This window comes from Solanum pennellii, chromosome 6, assembly GCF_001406875.1.
Source record: "Solanum pennellii chromosome 6, SPENNV200".
Classification (NCBI taxonomy): Eukaryota; Viridiplantae; Streptophyta; class Magnoliopsida; order Solanales; family Solanaceae; genus Solanum; species Solanum pennellii.
The window spans coordinates 60,201,004-60,220,590 of NC_028642.1; the positions used below are offsets into that span (position 1 = coordinate 60,201,004).

General features: G+C 30.7%; 3 protein-coding genes across 3 annotated transcripts; 1 reads left to right on the forward strand and 2 right to left on the reverse strand.

Annotated features, from left to right (window-relative positions):
• Window positions 1–6,567: 6,567 nt before the first annotated feature.
• LOC107022597 (hyoscyamine 6-dioxygenase-like) lies at window positions 6,568–8,344 on the reverse strand. Its single transcript, XM_015223193.2, has 4 exons — window positions 8,057–8,344; window positions 7,697–7,947; window positions 7,031–7,349; window positions 6,568–6,938 (listed from the first exon to the last, which is right to left on the reverse strand). Exons 1-4 carry the CDS (start codon window positions 8,252–8,254, stop codon window positions 6,687–6,689), a joined length of 1,020 nt encoding a protein of 339 aa, XP_015078679.1. The 5' UTR covers window positions 8,255–8,344; the 3' UTR covers window positions 6,568–6,686.
• Window positions 8,345–8,706: 362 nt separating this feature from the next.
• Window positions 8,707–15,085, forward strand: LOC107021612. The gene is made up of 8 exons (XM_015222302.2): window positions 8,707–9,777; window positions 10,569–10,826; window positions 11,639–11,838; window positions 11,952–12,302; window positions 12,450–12,650; window positions 12,833–12,903; window positions 14,135–14,274; window positions 14,436–15,085. The coding sequence occupies exons 1-8, from the start codon at window positions 9,738–9,740 to the stop codon at window positions 14,744–14,746; spliced, it is 1,572 nt and encodes a 523-aa protein (XP_015077788.1). The 5' UTR covers window positions 8,707–9,737; the 3' UTR covers window positions 14,747–15,085.
• A 3,007-nt stretch (window positions 15,086–18,092) lies between these two features.
• LOC107022930 (LOB domain-containing protein 16) lies at window positions 18,093–19,587 on the reverse strand. Its single transcript, XM_015223495.2, has 2 exons — window positions 19,240–19,587; window positions 18,093–18,566 (listed from the first exon to the last, which is right to left on the reverse strand). Exons 1-2 carry the CDS (start codon window positions 19,516–19,518, stop codon window positions 18,252–18,254), a joined length of 594 nt encoding a protein of 197 aa, XP_015078981.1. The 5' UTR covers window positions 19,519–19,587; the 3' UTR covers window positions 18,093–18,251.

Below are 19,587 nucleotides of genomic sequence, written 5' to 3' on the forward strand. Positions count from 1 at the left end.
AAAGAGTGTTTAAGCCAACAATTGAAATTTGATGTGTTTAGTAACAAAAATTAAATAAGTTTAATTAGTTTTTGAATTACAAACACTTTGCATATTTTTCAAATTTAAAAATATATATATATAAATTAATTTGATTTACCCATAAGCTTAATCAAACATCATCCAATTTTAATATCCAAAATCCTATTAAGAACTTATTTTAGTTTAATATAAAATATATATTTACATATTGATTCTCCGAATCAATTTATATCCAAAATCCTTAGTTTGATCTATTAAGAACTTATTTTAGTTTCGTATAATTACATGTTGATCTCCGTATCAATTTATCTTTCTTATGTTGAATTTACTTTTTTAAAAAAGTATCCTCTACTTTTTTATATTTGATTTTTTAATTCTAAAAGTTACACATGGATATTTAAAATAGAAAAATTTAAAATATATTTTGATATACTTCATATTTTTAATATCCATAGGTTTTCATTGAATATATATGTTTTCAATTTACAACTATAAAAACATTTTAAAATAATTTTTAAAATTCATATAAAATCAAATTTCAACAAATAAATTAAAATCGATATGTGGTGGGGTTAATTATCAAGTTGGGAGAAATACACCCAAGGAATTCCGACATGTGCAAAAATGTTATGGCCATACACGTGGCTAGTAGATAATGTAGATCACAAATCTAAGGACCATTTGTAAGAGAACTACCTAATATAATATGACAAACATCAATACTTATTTAAAATATATAGCTATATTTTTTCTTAATGTTATATGAATATAAATAGTAAAGTTTATTGTACGCAAATAAGTGTGTCATAATTCAATCTATTTCTTCCAAGTACACATTTGATCATTTAAATTTGTTTAATTCAATTGAGTTCGTTCATTAGACATCCTAAAAAGAATAATAAAAGATTTCAAATAAAATATGAATTATTTAAGTATTAAATAAAATTCTTAACAATTTTATTATAAAAAAAATTAAATTGTGGCTGCCAGCCTACTAACTTAAAGCCAATTAGTGAAAACTATGACAAAAAAAATGTAATTAATGCATATTGTTTCTTTTATGTCTTCCAAGTACACTATAAAGCAACCCACTATATATTTAGAACCATTTTGATATTTTCTGTTAATAACTAAAGTACATTCCATCAGTCTATACTGATCTATACCATAACATTATAAATGGGTGCCATTAAATTTTAGCATAATAGCCAATAAAAGTAGGTGATCAATTTTTCTTTTGGGTTCTATTTTTAAAATTATATTTTAATATAGTGTATTCAATATTGAATTAAATTTATTTTTTACAAGTTTGATCGGGGTTTTAATTCGATATTTATGAAGTGTATCAATTATAAGAACAATAAGAATACGCCACAATTAAGTAAAAAGTGGTACGAAATGGAGAATACATAACAAAAGAAAAACTGAGAAATTAGTCATTTTCTTCTTCTTTATTTGATAAATTAGATATAAGCAAAACAATTATCGTTTAATATAGGTTATTAAGCTTCGATGATAAAGTATCATTGTAGTTGAATTCGTGAATTAAGAATCGAATTAAATAATTGAAGGTTTTTCTTTTTTTTGAAAAAACTGAATTATTTTAAGTTAGTATACTTTTTCAATATTTATGTCAATCGTATAAGCAGAGACCATTCATATTTTCTAGATTTGTTACCATACTACTTCATACAATAACTAATTATGCATAAGTATGTAATTTTTGTTGTAGACCAAATAAAAAAATACAATTTAAAACACTGATTTAACGGAAAGAAGACATCCCAAACTATTTCTTTTACAAAAATAAAAAATTAACGAAGGACAATTAACACACAACATGAATTGTTCATACTTAAGAATCAGTGACCTTGTTGGTGATATAGTACCAACTTGCTTCGATTGATATTTCTCTTTGATTTAGACATAACTTTGAATCACAACTTCATATAAATTTATCTAACCTATAAACTCATTAATATTTTTTATCGTTATCTGATAAAAGATAATTAATATATCTAATTTTTACAAAGATAATTGAAAATATTTATCAATACCAGAGAAAATGAATGGACAATAACTTGTAGACAAAATTGGTCCAGGTTCTCTAACCACTTGTTTTAATTTTTATTTTCCATCTTTTAGGTATCGATAATTACAACACAATGAGAATTGAAAAAGGACAAACAAATTAATGTAGAAAAAGAAACTCTGCAAATACATTCATAATGTGAACGACATACTGACATTTTTTTTTCTTCTCTTTTCTTAAGTCTATTTAACGAATTCGAGATTTACAATGTCAATTTTTTTTATAATAATATTATTGGAGTAATATTCTTTTGATTGTTATGATAAAAAATATATTAACACATCTAATATAGCAAAATTAGTCTCAAATCCTTTTTTATAATCATATTCAAATATTTTTATACAGAAACGATGTATATTTTTAGAAATACCTGAATTACATATATGATTCCAATATTTAAGATTATTAGCGCATACTTGTAATATTTCTTAAAATATAGGTTTAACTCAAATGTTATTGTGTTTTTAACATCTTTCGCATTTATATTTGATATCGAACGATACTAACTTTCTATAAATCTTCGTAATAAGAGTTACATCCTCTCCCTGTTTGTGTATATGCTATTAATTACAATCCATATTTTTTCTTCAAACTTTTATTTGTCTTCCTTTAAAAAATTATTTTTCTAGTTGAATTATGTACCATTTTTAAAAGATATTTTTTTATTACAATACTTATATAGGGAAAAAATTTAGAAAATAAATAATTAATATCGAGATTAAAAATAAAAATAGAATTTATTTTCATTTGATATGTTATTTATACATATATATAATTTTTTTTAATATCGAACAAAGTAATAAATTTTCCATCACTTGTAGCTTATGTGGTCACTACTATGTTGAGACATGCCAAAAACATGCTCCGCTATGCCTTAAAATATTTATTTTAAAAATATTCTATAGAATTATTAAATGTCACAAATTTAATATCATTTTTACTTTTATTTTTTGTGTCTAATCAAATAAGAAATCATAAATTAAGACGGGTCGTGTTTCATGTGACTAATTGTACGAGCAGCAGCACATGTAACTGGCTGACTTTCAATTTCGTGTTGCCGCGTGTATATGTAATGAGAAAAATTATCTTCCATTTTTAAATATTATCTTGAGATAAAAGTATTGAAAATTTTAGCATGAATTTTTAGTTTAATCCTTAAATTATTGATAAGTGATAATTTTAAAAATATTCGTTTACTTGTCTAAGTGAATTCAACAACACCCTCTCATCCCATTGCGTGTATATATAAAATTTTCTAGATAGTGACATAATATACATATAAATATATTTGATAGAAAAGGTATTTAAAGAACATCTACTAATTGAATATTAAGAATTTAGCAATTTAAGAAGATAAAAAAACGTTTTTTTCTTTTCAAAAAGTTATCTTTTCTTATTATCCCACCTCATCCTCTACGCATTACTCCTGGCCTCACACCTCACTATTCATCCATTTTCAAAGAAAATCTTTTAATTTTGTTTTTATAGGAGAGAAGGGTATGATAAAAAATTAAAAATATTTTTGGAGGTTGCGGGTGTGGGGACACTCAATGGTGTTGGATAATTTATTTATTTTTAAAAATAATATTAAGAATTTTGGGGTGAGGTTGGGTTACGAGAATGGGGAGAGGTAAGAAATAATTTTTTTTTAGAAAAGAAATATTTCTTTAAAACTAAATTTTAGCATTTAATTATTCAAATGTATGTTTTATTCTATATATGTAAGTGCACACCACATTAACTGAAAATGTCACATATAAGCATAGGTGAATGACATATGACATAATACGGGTGTTTAGTATTGCTTGTCATTTTCTTTTATCTCGCTCGCGTATATATGCTAATTATACTAGAGTTTTTGTTAGTGTTATTAAAATAACACATTGTTAGTCATATTTGATTTGAAAATTTCCTCATTTTCTTGATATTATTAAATTATAAGTTTGAAAAGAAAAAAATAAAAAAAAAATAGGAAGGGCTAGCCCGCCCCAGTCCTCGACCCTTCTAGGATTGGGTTGGACTGAACATTTTCAGGTCATTTGGAATGAAAGACCAGCCCGCCCTACCCCTTCAAATTTCTTGGCCCATGAGACTTGGACGGAGTGGGACTGAGCTTACCCTTTTTGACAGCTCTAATTGTTCGGCTGGGGCAATTAATTATCTCAATAGTTGGTTTTAAACTTTCCTCTTTTATTTATAATGTTAATATATGTATCTTCATTAAAATCTTAGCTTACGTTATGGGTATCATATACCTCCATAACTATTTAATTTCATGGGACTTAGCGCCTTTAATTCGTAGGTTCTCCTATTTGCTCTAATAGTATTTGTAGGTCTTGTTTACTGTCTACTTTAACATACACCTAAATACTTAGGTTTGTTACTTAAGTTTTAATTCAAACTGTATCTCCACATTAATTCGGAGATAATTACAAGAACTTTTGAATCCACAATATAGCTAAACCATAATCTTGGTGGAAAAGATTACAACTTTTATTAGATTTATTTTTTCAAACGATCATACTACCATTAAAGAAATATCCTTTTGATAAAAATATTTAGCTAAAATAGTAAAATAATATATTTCACATTGTATTATTTTATCTTTTTAACTTTTAAGTCGAGAGTAAAGATTGGGTAACCCATAATTAACCAAACATCATTGAATGTTTTTTTTTTTTGTAGTGGACCAAAAACAAATGCAATTTTTTTTAATTGCAGAAAAAAGATCTTATAATATAAATAAAATTTTGAACGATCTTATAATATAAGCACGGATACTAATATTTGGTCATGCATACATTCATCCCTATAAATTAATAATCTTTTCTTCATCCTATATTAATCGTTTATTTTCTCATTTACCTGCTTTCTAAGAAATCATAAATGAACGAATAGTTTTATTAACCTATTTTTATGAAATTGCTTCTCTTAAGGTAAAATAAACATGCATGTAACGTGGAATTTTTCATTTTAAATTTGGATAGGCGATCGAAAGAGGAGAGAAAAATTATAGGCTAAAAACCAAATCTTCATCGATAAATTGAGAGCTCAAAATCGTTCAACTAACTTACTAAAATTTCTCATGTTATGTGAATTGACTTTACACTTTAAGAGCAATTACATTTCACGTGAAGCACAAAAGAATTGATTTTTTTTATTTACTTACTGTTTAAATGAAAAAGATTATCTCGTGAACTTGGCTGAAACCATATTATATAATGAAGCAAGCTCAATAATTGTTATTACGAAATGATATATGTCTGTTTTTTCATTACCTTTACAGCAACTAAAGCCATATTTATAATCTTTAGTACGATATTTGTCCCACCAATTAAAAAGCAACTCAACTTTCAAAGTTCTTCGTTGACAATTTAGCAATATATATAAATATATTATCGCATTTTGAATTCACCGATTTTATAAGTTGGTATTAATCATGAAATTTATTAATTTTCAAAATTTTGCCTTGTAAGGTTGCATTGATATAACAAGAGATAAGAAGTATTGATCAGTATCACTCTTGTTTAGAAATATTTTTTGAGAATTAATTACTATAAAAAGGACCGCTCGATTTACTAAATTTTCATTAAATATAATTTTATCTTGCATTTTTTGCAAAAATTCCTGGTTTCATGTATACACTAAAATATGTTCACATAGCTTTTAGAAATTAAGGCAAAAACTAATACTAAGTTCTTCATCAAAATAGCTATCATTAGTATAACATTGTTGAACATTTTAGATTTATATTCCTCTCGTTTTAATGTTTTATTTGTTAGACGGACCATATAACAACAAATATTTAGAGTCTAATATTGTACCTAAAAGGTACATGACTATATTTACACAATTTGAAAACAAATAAATATCTAAACACGTATGCTTAATTTGATTTTTTTCACAAGCCAAACATGTGATAATAAAATTTCAAACACAAGATCTCATGATAGATTTTTGTAACAATATGAGTTAAATATATATTCTATCTGAACATAGACTAGCTAGCAACACTAATTTTGAAAAATTGATCAGTTTCATTTTACTCGTGTTATGAGCATTTAATAGTATATTATAAAAAAACACCAGAGTCTAAATTACTATGCGATTCTTCTACAGAATCGACAAAAGAATTAAAATAAAGAAATCCGAAAAAGATATTTGAGGACAACTGTTGAATTAGACGGAAATTATTCATATAATAGTCCAAAGCAAACTGAAAAAAAATGTGTAATTGATCTTTTGGAATTATTTAATAGAAAATCGTCAAATGCCTCCAAAACTAACAATATTCTATTACCCAATTTCGTACACACCTATACTTAACGCTTATTACCCTCTGACTTACTTTAGAACGGATTATTTGAATTTCATAAAAATTCGCTTTGGTTGCTTTTTAAAGACTGAGACTTAGTTATTATTGTTTTTCGTGTTGAAATGAGACAGGGTCAATATGCATAGGAAGAGAACTATTGGCTGTTCAATTTATAAAGCATAATCATAACATATACATTGTGTAGAAATATATTTTATTGCAAACGATATATATAGTCACACACATACGTAATTAAGCTTAATTAGAGCTTTTGTAAGACTGAAGTACAGCTTCAAAATCTCCATGGTTTATTGCATAGGTGTGCAAGAACTCTTTGTACTGATATGGCTTGTATGCTGGAATATTTGTTGTTTCATTAACCAAATCACTTGCAGGTTCAATGTGACAATCTGAAGAAGGAATCACAAAATTACCAACACAAATTCGAGTTTCTTTTGAATTTGTCACTGCTCGATGAATCACACTTTTTAGCTTATTGTTACTGATAATCTGGAAAATAAGACAAGTTATCGATGATCTATGGTGAGAAATAAAATTTATAAGCTAACGATACCAACGTATATAATAACTTGAACATTTACCTGTAATTGACAACCAATGATGACCACAAATGCATTAGGAATTGGTTCAACAGCAATCCATTTTCCATCCTTGAAAATTTGTAAGCCACAAACATTGTCTTGAAGCAAAATTGTGAACAAATTTGGGTCACAATGGCTATGCATTCCAAGTGCCAAATTTGGATCAGGACATGGAGGGTAATAGTTCACTAATAGCATTTGAACTTTGCTTAATTCACCTCCAAAATACCCCTTTTCAAGTCCTAATCCTTCACTAATCACATCTGAAATCTTTGTGATTAGCTTCCTTGTTTCAATTGAATATGCACTAATCACTTCTCTGGAATTTGTTTTTAGGAAACAAATTAGGTATAATGGAAAAAATTACAATATATTAATTGTCACATAAAATTGGTCAACCAAAAAAAACTAGGTGAAATTTGTCCCTCTATTTGAACTATTGCTTTAAAATTACCCTATGTTTATGTTTTCTCGTGTCACCAAGGGTTGTGATAGGGCAAATAAAAATCATTGGAGCTCTTATTTGACACGAATCTAGATTAGTTATAACCCCAAAAGAGGCAACATTAATATGTAATTTTAAACTGTAATCTAAGGTAAAGAGACCATAAACTTTGACCTTTATTTCACACGATTAAAAAAAAAAAAAAGGATAGAATAAATTACCGATAACGAGTTGGTTTTTCTGGCCAAAATGGCAAGAAATGTTGGAGAGGATGACAATGATGTGCTAAAGCATCTCTCCAATAATGTTTATCTTCATTGGAGTAATTCATAGTGCTTGTGTAGAGTTTGCATTTGCTATTTAGGTCAACTGAGTAGTACTTTGCTTTCTCTTTAGCTGGCATCTCAAAAAATTCTTTCAACACATCTACTGTTTCTTCCAATAATGTTTCTGAAATCCCATGGTTGATCACCTGTTTTTCACAAAATCAAATAAATATGCTATAAGATATCAGTATAATTATATACATAACTTAAACTCGAGAGAAAAACATGGAGATCGAAGAGAGGAAATTATAAAACCTGAAAATAGCCAAAATCCTGACTGGCTTTAATTATTTGTTGAGCTTGGTCATGTTCATGAGTAGTCAAGTCTATAATTGGACTGCTACCACTTAAAGGGACAATAGGTTCTCCAGGTCTTTCATCTTCTGGGAATATGTAACTTTCAGGCAAAGTTTGTACATTTTTGCACCAGTTTGACACTAAATTATTTTCCATAGGATCAATCAGATATTGTTGTATAGTTCACATAAGTCTATGATCATATTATACAAAATTAAATTATGGCTTTGATGTTAGATTGAAAGAGATGTTGTCATATTTATTCGATTATTAAACGATTTGATGTTTGGATTTTACTTGCCAAATTGCTTTATTTCAATTAATAAAAAATTAATGCTGTTGAAACGAATCAGATTCCATTACAAGGAATACACTACAAGTTTGTTTCTACTTGCCACCCCAATATTTTTTTTTTTTGGATCAAGTGAGACATATTATTTGTTAAATCCATGACGTACACCTAGCCCACTCATCACTTGTTGTGGTCTTTACCACTAGGCCAAAGCCTCTGAAGGTCAATCATTGAAAGGAGAAATATTAAAAAAGGATATATAATACTGATTCATTCCCAGATCAAGAAAATCTAGTAATTACGGTCTCACAATTAAGGTGCTAAGCAATATGTAAAGCCAAATTGTGTCAATAGTATCCGTCCATCTCTGCAAGGAAGCTCTAAGGTTTCTGAAAGTAAGTCCAGCAGGATTTTTCTGACCTTGGTCATATTTTCCATCATCTCCTTTCTGCAAGCAAGAGCCTTGACATTCATAATATTCATAGCTTAGTCTACTAAAAGAGAGGTCTGACTCGCTCATCTCTAACGGATACATAGCAGTCACTTCTAGTTATATGATCAAATGAGATGACTGATAGGGCGAAGTATGTATGACAGTATCATCTGGCCATTCTGGTGTCAAGAGACCAAAGTCAAGACAAAAGATCTCAGTCCCAATTATTTTGGTGTCTACTATAAGAATCCTCACTACTCGTATTGCTCCAAATAAACTCATCTCAAATTATACCTAGTGTTCAATAAGGAAAATCACACAATGACAATAAAAAGTACCACTCCTGAAAACATAGGAACTAGTGTATGCTATGTAAAATATCTATATGTATATTCAATTTTGCTTTGGATCAAATTAATTCTAATGCTAAAACAAAAGGCAGTCCGGTAGGTACACTAAAGTCCTCACTCCCTGCAAATCTACACGGAGAGTGAGGACTTTCAGCTGAATTTGAGGGTGAATGAAGAATCTTTAATTCTAGACATGTCACTATAGTTGAAAATTTCTCTAAAACATATTTAAATACGTTATTAATATTAAATGAGAATCTTATAAAATGAAATAGGTTTTTCTTATTAGCTATGTGATTTAGTGGAGTGTTCCAACCTTCATTATTCGAGTTCTGAATACCAATTTTTGACCATCCGCCCCAATTTGCCGCACCCAGTGCAGCGTCGAAACTCCACCGCCTATGATTCCCAATTTTATATATATAAAAAAAAATTACTCTCATATTCTTACAAACAATTTTATTCCATTTTAAGCAAAGTTCCATTCTTGAGTACAAAGATATCTTCTTTTTCTTCATTCTCGCACTTTTGGGTGAGGCTGTTATTGTGGGTGCATTGAAATTGATGGCTAATCGATCTCTGAAGCGTTTTCTCAACAACATAGGTCAGTTTAACTACCCATTATGTTTCCAATTTTTGTTTTTCTTTGGATTTCTGAAGTTTAGCTCTCTGCATTTCCTCCTCTCCAAAACCTAACATCTAATGGCAGCTGCCTCAATTTATGGGATTGAGCAAAAAAATATCTTTTTTGGTTCATTTTCTGCATTCTATGATCTTCGACAGCTGAAATAGAGCTGAAGATATATAGGGTTCACATATCTGACACTAGCTACAGGTAGTGGTGTAGTTATTGATTGATTACTTGTTTGGTTGATAAATCAGCTGATAAAGGTATTGGGAAGAAAGACAGTTGGGAGTTCGTTCCCACACACTTTGCCTAGCGCGATTTACCTCTTCTGTGTGGTTTGCGACTAGATAACAACAATATATCCGGTGTAATCTCACAAAGTGGGGTCTAGGGAGGGTAGTGTGTATGTAGAAGTCTGTTTCGGATAGAATGGGTACCCCTGTTAACCAAAACAAAATGAATTACGGAAAAAAGATTGACATTTCTACTGTTATGCATAAGAATAAAATCCATCCACGGTCCGAAGCAAAATTTTGATTAGATACTTATCTACCTTCTTTTTTCCATCGTTAGAAACAGAAAATTACACTTATATAGTGTGTACACAGTTGAATGGGGAGGCTTGTGGGTAAGTGAAAGGTTACAGAAGCGAAAACTAGTTATATGTGCTGGATAAATGATCTGTTGGTATTTTATTGTTTGTTCCTTTAATTTAAAATTTTTAATCTTTCGAATATTTTTAAGATAATTGTAATTGTATCTGGCAGAATTCAGTAGTGGTATCTCAAGGAAACATGTCTCCAACCAGAGATCTGTCTACAACATTCTTAACCGGTGCCAGTCAAATTATTCAAACACAGATGGTCATAAGCCTGAAGAGAAGAGCATAAGCAATGGTCGAGAGCGCAGTAAATATGATATTGACGATGGCGATTTTCATGATAATAAGTGGAAACTTGAGCTTGATTGGCTCTCTAAAGCTGTTGAACCTGCGGTCCAACTCTGCAGATGGGCTTTGTCAACAGGTTCGTGTAACCTCCACTATTACAAGGCATTGATGTTTCTCTATGATGCTTCATTCCTATAGTAGCTTCGAGAGTTTGGACCTATAGAACAATGTCATGTTGCAAAGGGGTAACCGCCTATGTCATACTTGTGACATTTAGAATGAACTAGGACATACTCAACTAGTTTGTTGCTGTGGATATTTAATATAAATCAATTTTTGCTGTGGTTTCTACTTCTTGTTTGACCTCCTTACAACTACGTATAGGATGTTTAGAATTCATCTGTCGCTTTTGACACTCCGGTTGCAATTGTATTTATCGATCTAAAACAAATGGATTCAATCAACTTGGCATGGATACTTGATTAATTGAATTCACATCTTGCTTTAAGTTCTGGAACCAGTCGGCTGACATGCAGATCCTTCTTAAAAATCATTATCACATATTGGTGTTTTGGGGGTGGAGGTGGGGTGATTCCAGGTCCTTAGGATCATATTGTTAATCTGAGAAAAGATTCAAAGTTCAGGATAGATTTCAAGTAATTGGTTTAATCTGTACTCTAGTTCAAGTTCGATCTCTAGTTTTGGAGGAATGCTTTTGCGTCTTACCAAAACTAGCTCCAGTTGTGAAGGCTGATTTAAAGAAAAGTAATTCCAGGTCCTTAGGATCATATTGATAATCTGAAAAATGATATAAAAAGTTCAGGATAGATTTCAAGTAATTGGTTTGATCTGTACTGTAGATCAAATTCGATCTCAAGTTTAGGGGGAATGCTTTTGCGTCTTACCAAAACTATCACCAGTTGTGATGGCTGATTTAATTCTTTGCAGGAAATGGAAATGGAGACAAACTTCCACCGACCAATAAATCTCTTGCAGAGATATTTGCCAGCATTCAACGTAGTAAATTGGGACTTCAGGATTGGAGTCTCACTGATCTTACCATAGGCCTATATCTAATATATCTTCAGCAAGCATCCACCAGTCCTATTGAGGATGTTAAGGGTGAACAGATATACTCTGATTTGATAGTAAATACTAGAACCTTATTAAGCGTTTGGATTCTGAATAGGCCTGCCTTCTCAAAGTTTAATTCTTTCGTATTGCTATTCGTGACTCTAACAAGATAAGCTTTTCTGATTAGGTTCAAGATCTCATCTACCACACTGAACTGGCTAAGGGTTCTTATAAAGATTGCACTGCAGCACTTTCAAGGAATTGTATGCTCCGGGAAAGTAATGTCATCAAATTCATAAAAAATTCCAGTGTGTTAAGGCCTGGATATTATATAGGAATTGACAAGCGGAAAAAACTTGTAGTTCTTGGGATACGTGGAACTCATACAGTATATGATCTTATAACTGATATTGTTTCTTCAAGTCATGAAGAAATCACACTCGAGGGTTACTCCACTCACTTCGGAACTTCTGAGGCTGCTCGTTGGTTCCTTACTTATGAGATGGGCACCATAAGGAACTGCCTGGAGAAACACAAGGTGGACGTCTTTTCATTCGCAATTTTTTTTCTTTACACTGACTCACCAAGGAGGAAAGAAAAACAAGAAATAAAAATCATGGAGTAGTTTTCATGTGTATGTAAACCACTTTTATATCTCCATTCAGCACGACTAATTCATCCACAGGGATTTAGGTTAAGGCTTGTTGGTCATTCCCTTGGAGGTGCAACAGCTTCGTTGCTGGCTATCATGCTTCGAAATATGTCGGCCCGAGAACTTGGTTTTAGTCCTGATATTGTTTCTGCAGTTGGATATGCTACGCCACCATGTGTTTCTAGAGAACTCGCCGAAAGTTGCTCTGAATATGTCACAACAGTGGTAATGCAGGTCAGTAACTAATCCATACAGACCCTTTTTTTTCCTTCTCAAGATATTTTAATGATGAAACAACAGCAGAGTACTTCCCTCAGATTTTTGTTTTTATCAACTTTTGCTATGTTTTCCAACTAGGTTCTTATTGAAGTGCATATTGATTGACTGCTGGAATTCCACTGTGTTTTGTGGTGCAGGATGATATAATACCAAGGTTAAGTATCGCCTCTCTCACAAGGCTTAGGAATGAAATTCTTCAAACTAACTGGTAAGCAAATGTAATGTTAAGAGTGGTCCTTGGTTCTTTCTCAATTATTGTGCTGGTGTTGCATTAAACCTGATATCAGTTGCCCTAAATTGCATATAAATGTACTTGCATATCATGCAATTAATAGGTTATATTTCAGTAACTCATTCCTGCTGCTATTTCTTCTCTCTTTCCTTTCAGCATTTATAATTCTAAAAATTCTAGAACCAACTGCTTCTTGCTAGTTGCTATAGTATATGGAAGTCAGAATGACTTTGACTTAAGGATGAACTTCGAGAAACAATTGATAGGGTCTGCAAAATGGTGTTTTGCCTTTTTCCCACCCCTTACAACTCCTTTCTTGCTTACTTAAAGATCTCTAGTTTCCGGATAACCTTAGTCTTCTTCGCAACACCAGCAATTTACTCTCTTGTTCGTTGTAATTTGTCCAGAATTTTACATGAAATACTCTGATGCAGTAGCTTTTGTTCTCTTTTCTTCTAGTGCTTTGTGGGGTGGATAGTGAGTGTGTTGTGTCAAGTAGTTCAGTGTACATGATGTTAATTGTGAATTATTATTAACCTTACCTTTTAGATGTTCAAATTGGCACAATTGTCCCATTGTCCATTGATTCTGATATTGCTTCTGCGGTGAATTCTAGCAGCCTAAGTCAATAGGACATGAGGTGGCAGATCTTGGTTGGGGAAGGAAGTGAAGGAGGCTAGGAAATGGAATGAAGAAGCAATAGTGATTTAGTCATTTGAAATTTTAGTTAATGGTATAAGTTTGTGAGATGTAGCTTGCTTGGTTTCGAAAGTCACATGTGATGTTACCGGCCAATACCGGAAGTTCTTAAAACCATAGCGAGGTAACATGAACCTTATTTATTATTATAAGCTAGAGAGAGAATGAGAATGAGAATGCTTTGCTACAAAGAGTAGAAAGAAACCAAGACACAAGGAAGGGCGTAGTAATCGACGAAATGCTCTGGGGAAAGTGCAGAGAGACTTTGAGACCTAGCTTTGCCGTGTGTTGAAATGACAAGTTCTGTTTCTGCTTTCTCTTTTCCTCTCTGTTGGGTTTTATCTTGTACCACCTGTAGGATTTTTGGGGGTCAAAAGTTCACATAGATTAAAAATAAGCATTTTGATGTACGTAACTGAAGAGATATGGAAGGAAAAGTATAAAAATGGATACTATTGCAGGGAGATCATATTCACTAACCTTTTGTTTTCTTCTTTATCTTGTCTAGGGTGAGTGTTCTTCAGAAGGAAGACTGGAGAGGTGTCGTAGACTTGTTTACAAATGCAAAGCAGGTTGTATCTTCTGTGCAAGATGTAGCTCGGAGACTTGCTGATTATGCTAAATTACGAGGCCAAACTAAGCACTCTGGTATGTTCATGAGCATTGGAATGGCTTGTACTAATTCTACATTTCGTTACACTCACAAATCTTTCCTATTTGTCAATTGTCGGGGCCTCTGGGGTATGTGATTCTAGACATCCTTACTTCAATATTTTCAACATACTCAGATGTTAACATTACCTGTACAGAGTCTACAGTTCCACGTGTTCCTGATACCTCCAACTCCAAAGTCAATACATCATCTCTTGTGAGACAGGAAGGCGAAGCTGAGTTGTTTGTCCCCGGAACTCTTTATATTTTGAAGAGGAATGCAAATGCAAGAAAGGAAGGTAACAGTGTGGAATGTTTCACACTTTGGAAGAGACACTCGGGGGAGCATTTTCAGAGGATACTGCTCTCAAATAACATAATTTCTGCCCACAAGTGTGATAGCCATTATTATGCGTTGAGGGATGTTCTTAAAGGTTTGCCTGGTTCTACCGATGAAGCTGTTTTCTGATGAATAAATTTCACATATTTGCTCTTTTTGTGTAAAACAATGATCTCATCATCCCACGGCTTGTGGGAGGTAGCTAGCTGGTCCCCTTGAGAGTAGTTGAGGTACGTGCAAGCTGACCCTTATCAAAACAAAGAAATAAATAGTGGCAATGTTAGTTGCTTTACAGGTAGAAAATACATTGTCCTCGGAGATAAAAATCGTTGTAATTTTCAGCTTATACTTTTATCTTTTCCTGTAGTACCAGGAAATCTTCCTGTATTTTCATTAGTACTTTTTTTAAAACATGTACTGTTATACAAGCATAGCCAAATGGACAATCAAGCTAATTTTTTTGATGTTTCTTTTCTTATATTTGAAACTGATTGTATTTCTTCTACTGTTGTGGATAATGTTAAAGACTCAAGTTTAATACTTCTGTTGTATATTTTTCAATTTTATATTTTTGTCTAGTGTTTGCAATAGCTACGAAATTTTACACTAGTTTGATATTTGTTCATAATCTTTAGATTCACAGAATATTTTAATATTATTATCTTTATTTCACTAATCAAAATTATTATCTTTATTCCACCATGATTTCTTGAACATAGAATATTAACATGTTAATAATGTAGGTTACTTTTTTTGTGTTGTACTGCAAGAGTGGAAGACCAACTAGATGATAAAGTGATGACCTTTTTCCTCTTCTAAACTAGTCTCTGCTAATAGACAAATTTGTCTCCCTGTTTTAATTCACTTTCATCAAAGTGCACTTTTGTATCCCTCTTTTTTTTTTTTTGTTCTTCTTTAGTCTTGGCCATTATTGCAACTTTTGGCAAGACCTTTGCCATTTTAAACTTCAAATTTAATCAACATCATGGTTTTAGTATAAGAAATTGTTTTAAAAAATTTCCATTTTAGAAATTTAAAATTAAAGTTGACAACTGTTAACATTAATAAATATGAACAATACATAAGAGGAAAAATTAATCTACCTTCATTAAACAGTGTACTTTTTATTATTGTTAATGAAAGTGAAAAAAAAGCTAAAACGACAATTAAGATGTTTTGTAATAGATCATATTCATAACCAAACTATAATTTCTTCATTCAAACTTTTTTACAATAAAATCAAGCATAATGTTAACTCAAAGTAACAATTTTTCTTTTCATAATGGTCGTATGATGATCATATTATTACAATTTTTTGCACAATTTGTAGTTGGCTTAATGGCCAATTCAAAATATCATATCATTATATATTGTAGTTGGCTTATTGGCCGCTCATTGAAAATATCATATCTTTATATAAGCAATAGTGTTGTAAATTCTAATAATTTTTTTAAAAAAATTTATTTCTACATCATTTCATTTATTTTAATTAACATGCATGCTATGTATAACAAGATGCTAATCTATATGAGCTTTGATAGTCAATATATGTTGACGAGTATAAATTAAATTATCTTTGAAGCGATATATATAGTACTCTTTTAATGTTTCTCTTCTTATCTTTTTGGATGAGGCAATGACTTTATTATATAGTCATGACTTTTCTATTTATTATATAGATTTACTTGGATCTTACAATCTAATATTAGTAATATAACCCCTTTATTCGCAGTATTTAATTATCAATTATACATTAATTGCTCTACTATATATATGCGTTCTCTATCGATCTAATTTCAAAATGAATAAACATATAAAAAGTAGTTATAAATTTAAGACATAACTTAAGTCGTGACTTCAAAATCAGTGTGGTTCCGGTCGCTAGATTAGATCTGCAGGGTGGCGGGTACTTCGACTGCCTTGTATCAAGTGAAGAGAGGGGGGTGGTAGGCTTAGTAGGGCTTGAACCTACAATATCACCGTTATGAGCGGTACGTTTCAACCAATTAAAAAGGCGAGTGATGACTTTCATTTTATGAATATATTGTTCTTCAATTTTTTAAGTTGATCAGACATAAATATGTTGATATTCTGGATAACAGGAACAATGTTGACTAATCATCGCTTTATTTTATGATATTTGAAATATATATTTACATGATGAGACATTTTCTTGCTGCAAATTTTCAGATATTGTGCAACGAATTATTAACCTTATAGATGATATATACTTAATATGTTAAAACTATTTAAAGTATAACTCGCAAAAATTAATCTGTAAGGTTTCACTTTTCTTTTTTATGTAAATTAAATATTTTCATTGATTAAGAAAATAGAAAAGATTGATTTTTTTTTATATAGATTTTATTGATAATGAGTAAAAGTTTTCCTTTAAAAAAACTGACTTAAGCTAGCCTAGAGCTAATTAAATTTGTTGATGATCATTTTACAAAAGTTGCAGGCGATCAAGGGGACATTTTGTCTGAGAATTCGAGTACATGGGCTTATCATGATTACGAGTTATTAAACTTGTAAATACTACTTAATCTTGTACTTAATTAATCACAACTTTCACCCTAGGTAATTAGTGGAAAAATTGATTTAGTAGACAGGGGCGGACCCACGTAGGGTCTAGGGTATTCACCTGAACACCCTTGGCAAAAAAATATACGATATATATAAGGTAAATTTTCTATATTTCTGTAGATGCATATATTTTGAACGCTCTCAATAACAAATAAAAATAGATGGTTCAATGGTAAGACTCTTGAATATTAAGTTGCACGCCCATGTTCAAATCCTTGCAACAACATTTATTTGTTTTCCTTTATAGTTTCAGTTTATTTTTGTTTAAAAAAATCAATTATGTTTTTCAAGCATTTTTTATTTTAAAAATGTGCCAAAAGTGTGGTTTTAAATCCAAAAAAATTCAAAGGGCCTACGTTTATATTTTTATTTTTCGAACCTCCTGAACGAAAATCTTGAGTCCGCCACTGTATTAGTAGACACTTCTCACCTCCAACGTGTGCTTGCCTTCAAAATCATAATCATGAAGTGTTCCTAAATCATATTATTGTCCAAGTTTTCTTGAGTGTCTGTTACGATCTTAAGTTAATTGCTTAAAATATGTTTATTATAATAAGTGATTAGCTGATGTACACAATGGATATTTAAAAATATATATGCATAAAAGATTTTTGAAAATTTGATTTTGAGAGTATTTAATAGAAATTTTGTTATGTGCTCTAGTAATTCAAAAACTAACGATATTAGGCCTCGCTTTCACATTTTGAGTCAAATCTTTCAAAGTGGAAAATGCCTATTTTAGGCTTTGATAACATCAAACATGAGATAGAAGAACAAATGTCTTTTTCTCTTTGTTTTGCCTTACACCCTACCCCTAAATGTCTATATACAAATGAAATGACTAATATAAGAGAGAAATAGCCCTAAGTAACTTTACTATTCAGATTAACTTGCATACACAGACTTCATTAAACATCTATTATTTAATTTGTCATGAGTACAATTAATACTGTCATCGAGTAACTTTATCCATTAAACAAAAGAAAGACTCAATTTTTCCATATCCTAAAAAGCCAATGCTTGATGTTTACCCAAGCTTGTTTACTAACTAGCTACTAGTATTATAAGGTTGATACAAAAAATGGTCTAGGCTTTGTATATCTTGCATATTCATTATCCCATGTCCATCACTATAATGATCAACAGATTCCATTGAGCTACTTTGTGGTGATGAGTTGGACTTGAGATTAATATAATTTGGATAATTAGCTGGAAAGGATGAACTTGTCATTTGTCCACTTGATGATGATGTCATATTAATATTGTTGTTAATCCATTGAGGATTATAACAATTGTTTGAATTCATTAAGCTTTGTGCTAACTGCCCTTTCACTTGCATCAATTGAGATTGTAAATAAGCTACCTGACAAATATATCCAAAACAATAAAAATCATTTTCACAAATCATAATTGGAGCATTTTGTGTTTATCCATGCAGGCATTTTTGTTTATGTGAATGATGGTAAAAAGTTAAAAATAAAAGCAAACCACATGAACTAGTTGTCATATATATACTTTTACGGTGTATTATTTTAGCTGGTAATTAAATATTTTTACATATTAGAGTGTTTATTAACTTATTATAGCATGTAATAAATAAGTTGACTCATTTTCTAGATTACTAATTCCTAACTTTTTGTAAATACACTATTAAACATTAGTTGAAGTTAATTAAGCTACTTCCTAATTAGTTACTCTTTCCATTTTTTACGGTTGTTAATGTTACATCTTTTAGGTGCCATAATAATGTCAAAAATTCTTTCAATTTGAACTATCATTTTTTCTTAATCCAAATTATTACCATTTATGTACTAAAAAGCACACCTCAACCATCATTTTTTTTGCTTTCCCTACATAAATTATGGTGATAGTTCAAGGAAAGACAAACGATAGTAGTTTTAATGCATCGATGATGATAATCCATCATTCAGGTTTAAAAAAAAGAAAAGGAAACAACTGATAGTGTAATCATCATAGATGTGATAATTGAGGTAGAAAATGAAACTCGTGAAAAAGTAATTAAAGTACATATATACCTGTTGTTGTAAAGCAAAGATGTTGGCAACACAACCATAGACAGGATCTTTAATCCTAGCTTGTGCTTCATAAGAAATAGTAACAACAGCATCACAACGATCATCTATAGGTACATTATGCAATAATTTAGACACATTACTTGCTCCAAACACTTTATGAATTGCAGCAAATTTTGAAGGTCCTTCTTCTGAGTTAAAATAAGGTGCAAATATACAATCCACAGCACATTTTCTCCTTAGAAATTTACATGCACCACATGGTGATCCACTACTTGCCATACCCAAATTAAATGTGAAAATTAGAACCTTATTATAAAGTTGAAAAAAATTAATGGGGTGCACGAATAC

Bases quoted from the DNA above. Each gene is read 5' to 3' on its own strand.
- LOC107022597 (XM_015223193.2), bottom strand. From the start codon at position 8,254: ATGGAAAATAATTTAGTGTCAAACTGGTGCAAAAATGTACAAACTTTG. The intron at 7,350-7,696 runs GTAATTTATTCT...AACAAATTCCAG, and splicing joins GAAAAACCAACTCGTTATCG to AGAAGTGATTAGTGCATATT. The intron at 6,939-7,030 runs GTAAATGTTCAA...CTTATTTTCCAG, and splicing joins TCATTGGTTGTCAATTACAG to ATTATCAGTAACAATAAGCT.
- LOC107021612 (XM_015222302.2), top strand. From the start codon at position 9,738: ATGGCTAATCGATCTCTGAAGCGTTTTCTCAACAACATAG. The intron at 11,839-11,951 runs GTAAATACTAGA...TTTTCTGATTAG, and splicing joins AGATATACTCTGATTTGATA to GTTCAAGATCTCATCTACCA. The intron at 12,651-12,832 runs GTCAGTAACTAA...TTTGTGGTGCAG, and splicing joins TCACAACAGTGGTAATGCAG to GATGATATAATACCAAGGTT.
- LOC107022930 (XM_015223495.2), bottom strand. From the start codon at position 19,518: ATGGCAAGTAGTGGATCACCATGTGGTGCATGTAAATTTCTAAGGAGA. The intron at 18,567-19,239 runs GTATATATGTAC...TATATTTGTCAG, and splicing joins TCTTTGCTTTACAACAACAG to GTAGCTTATTTACAATCTCA.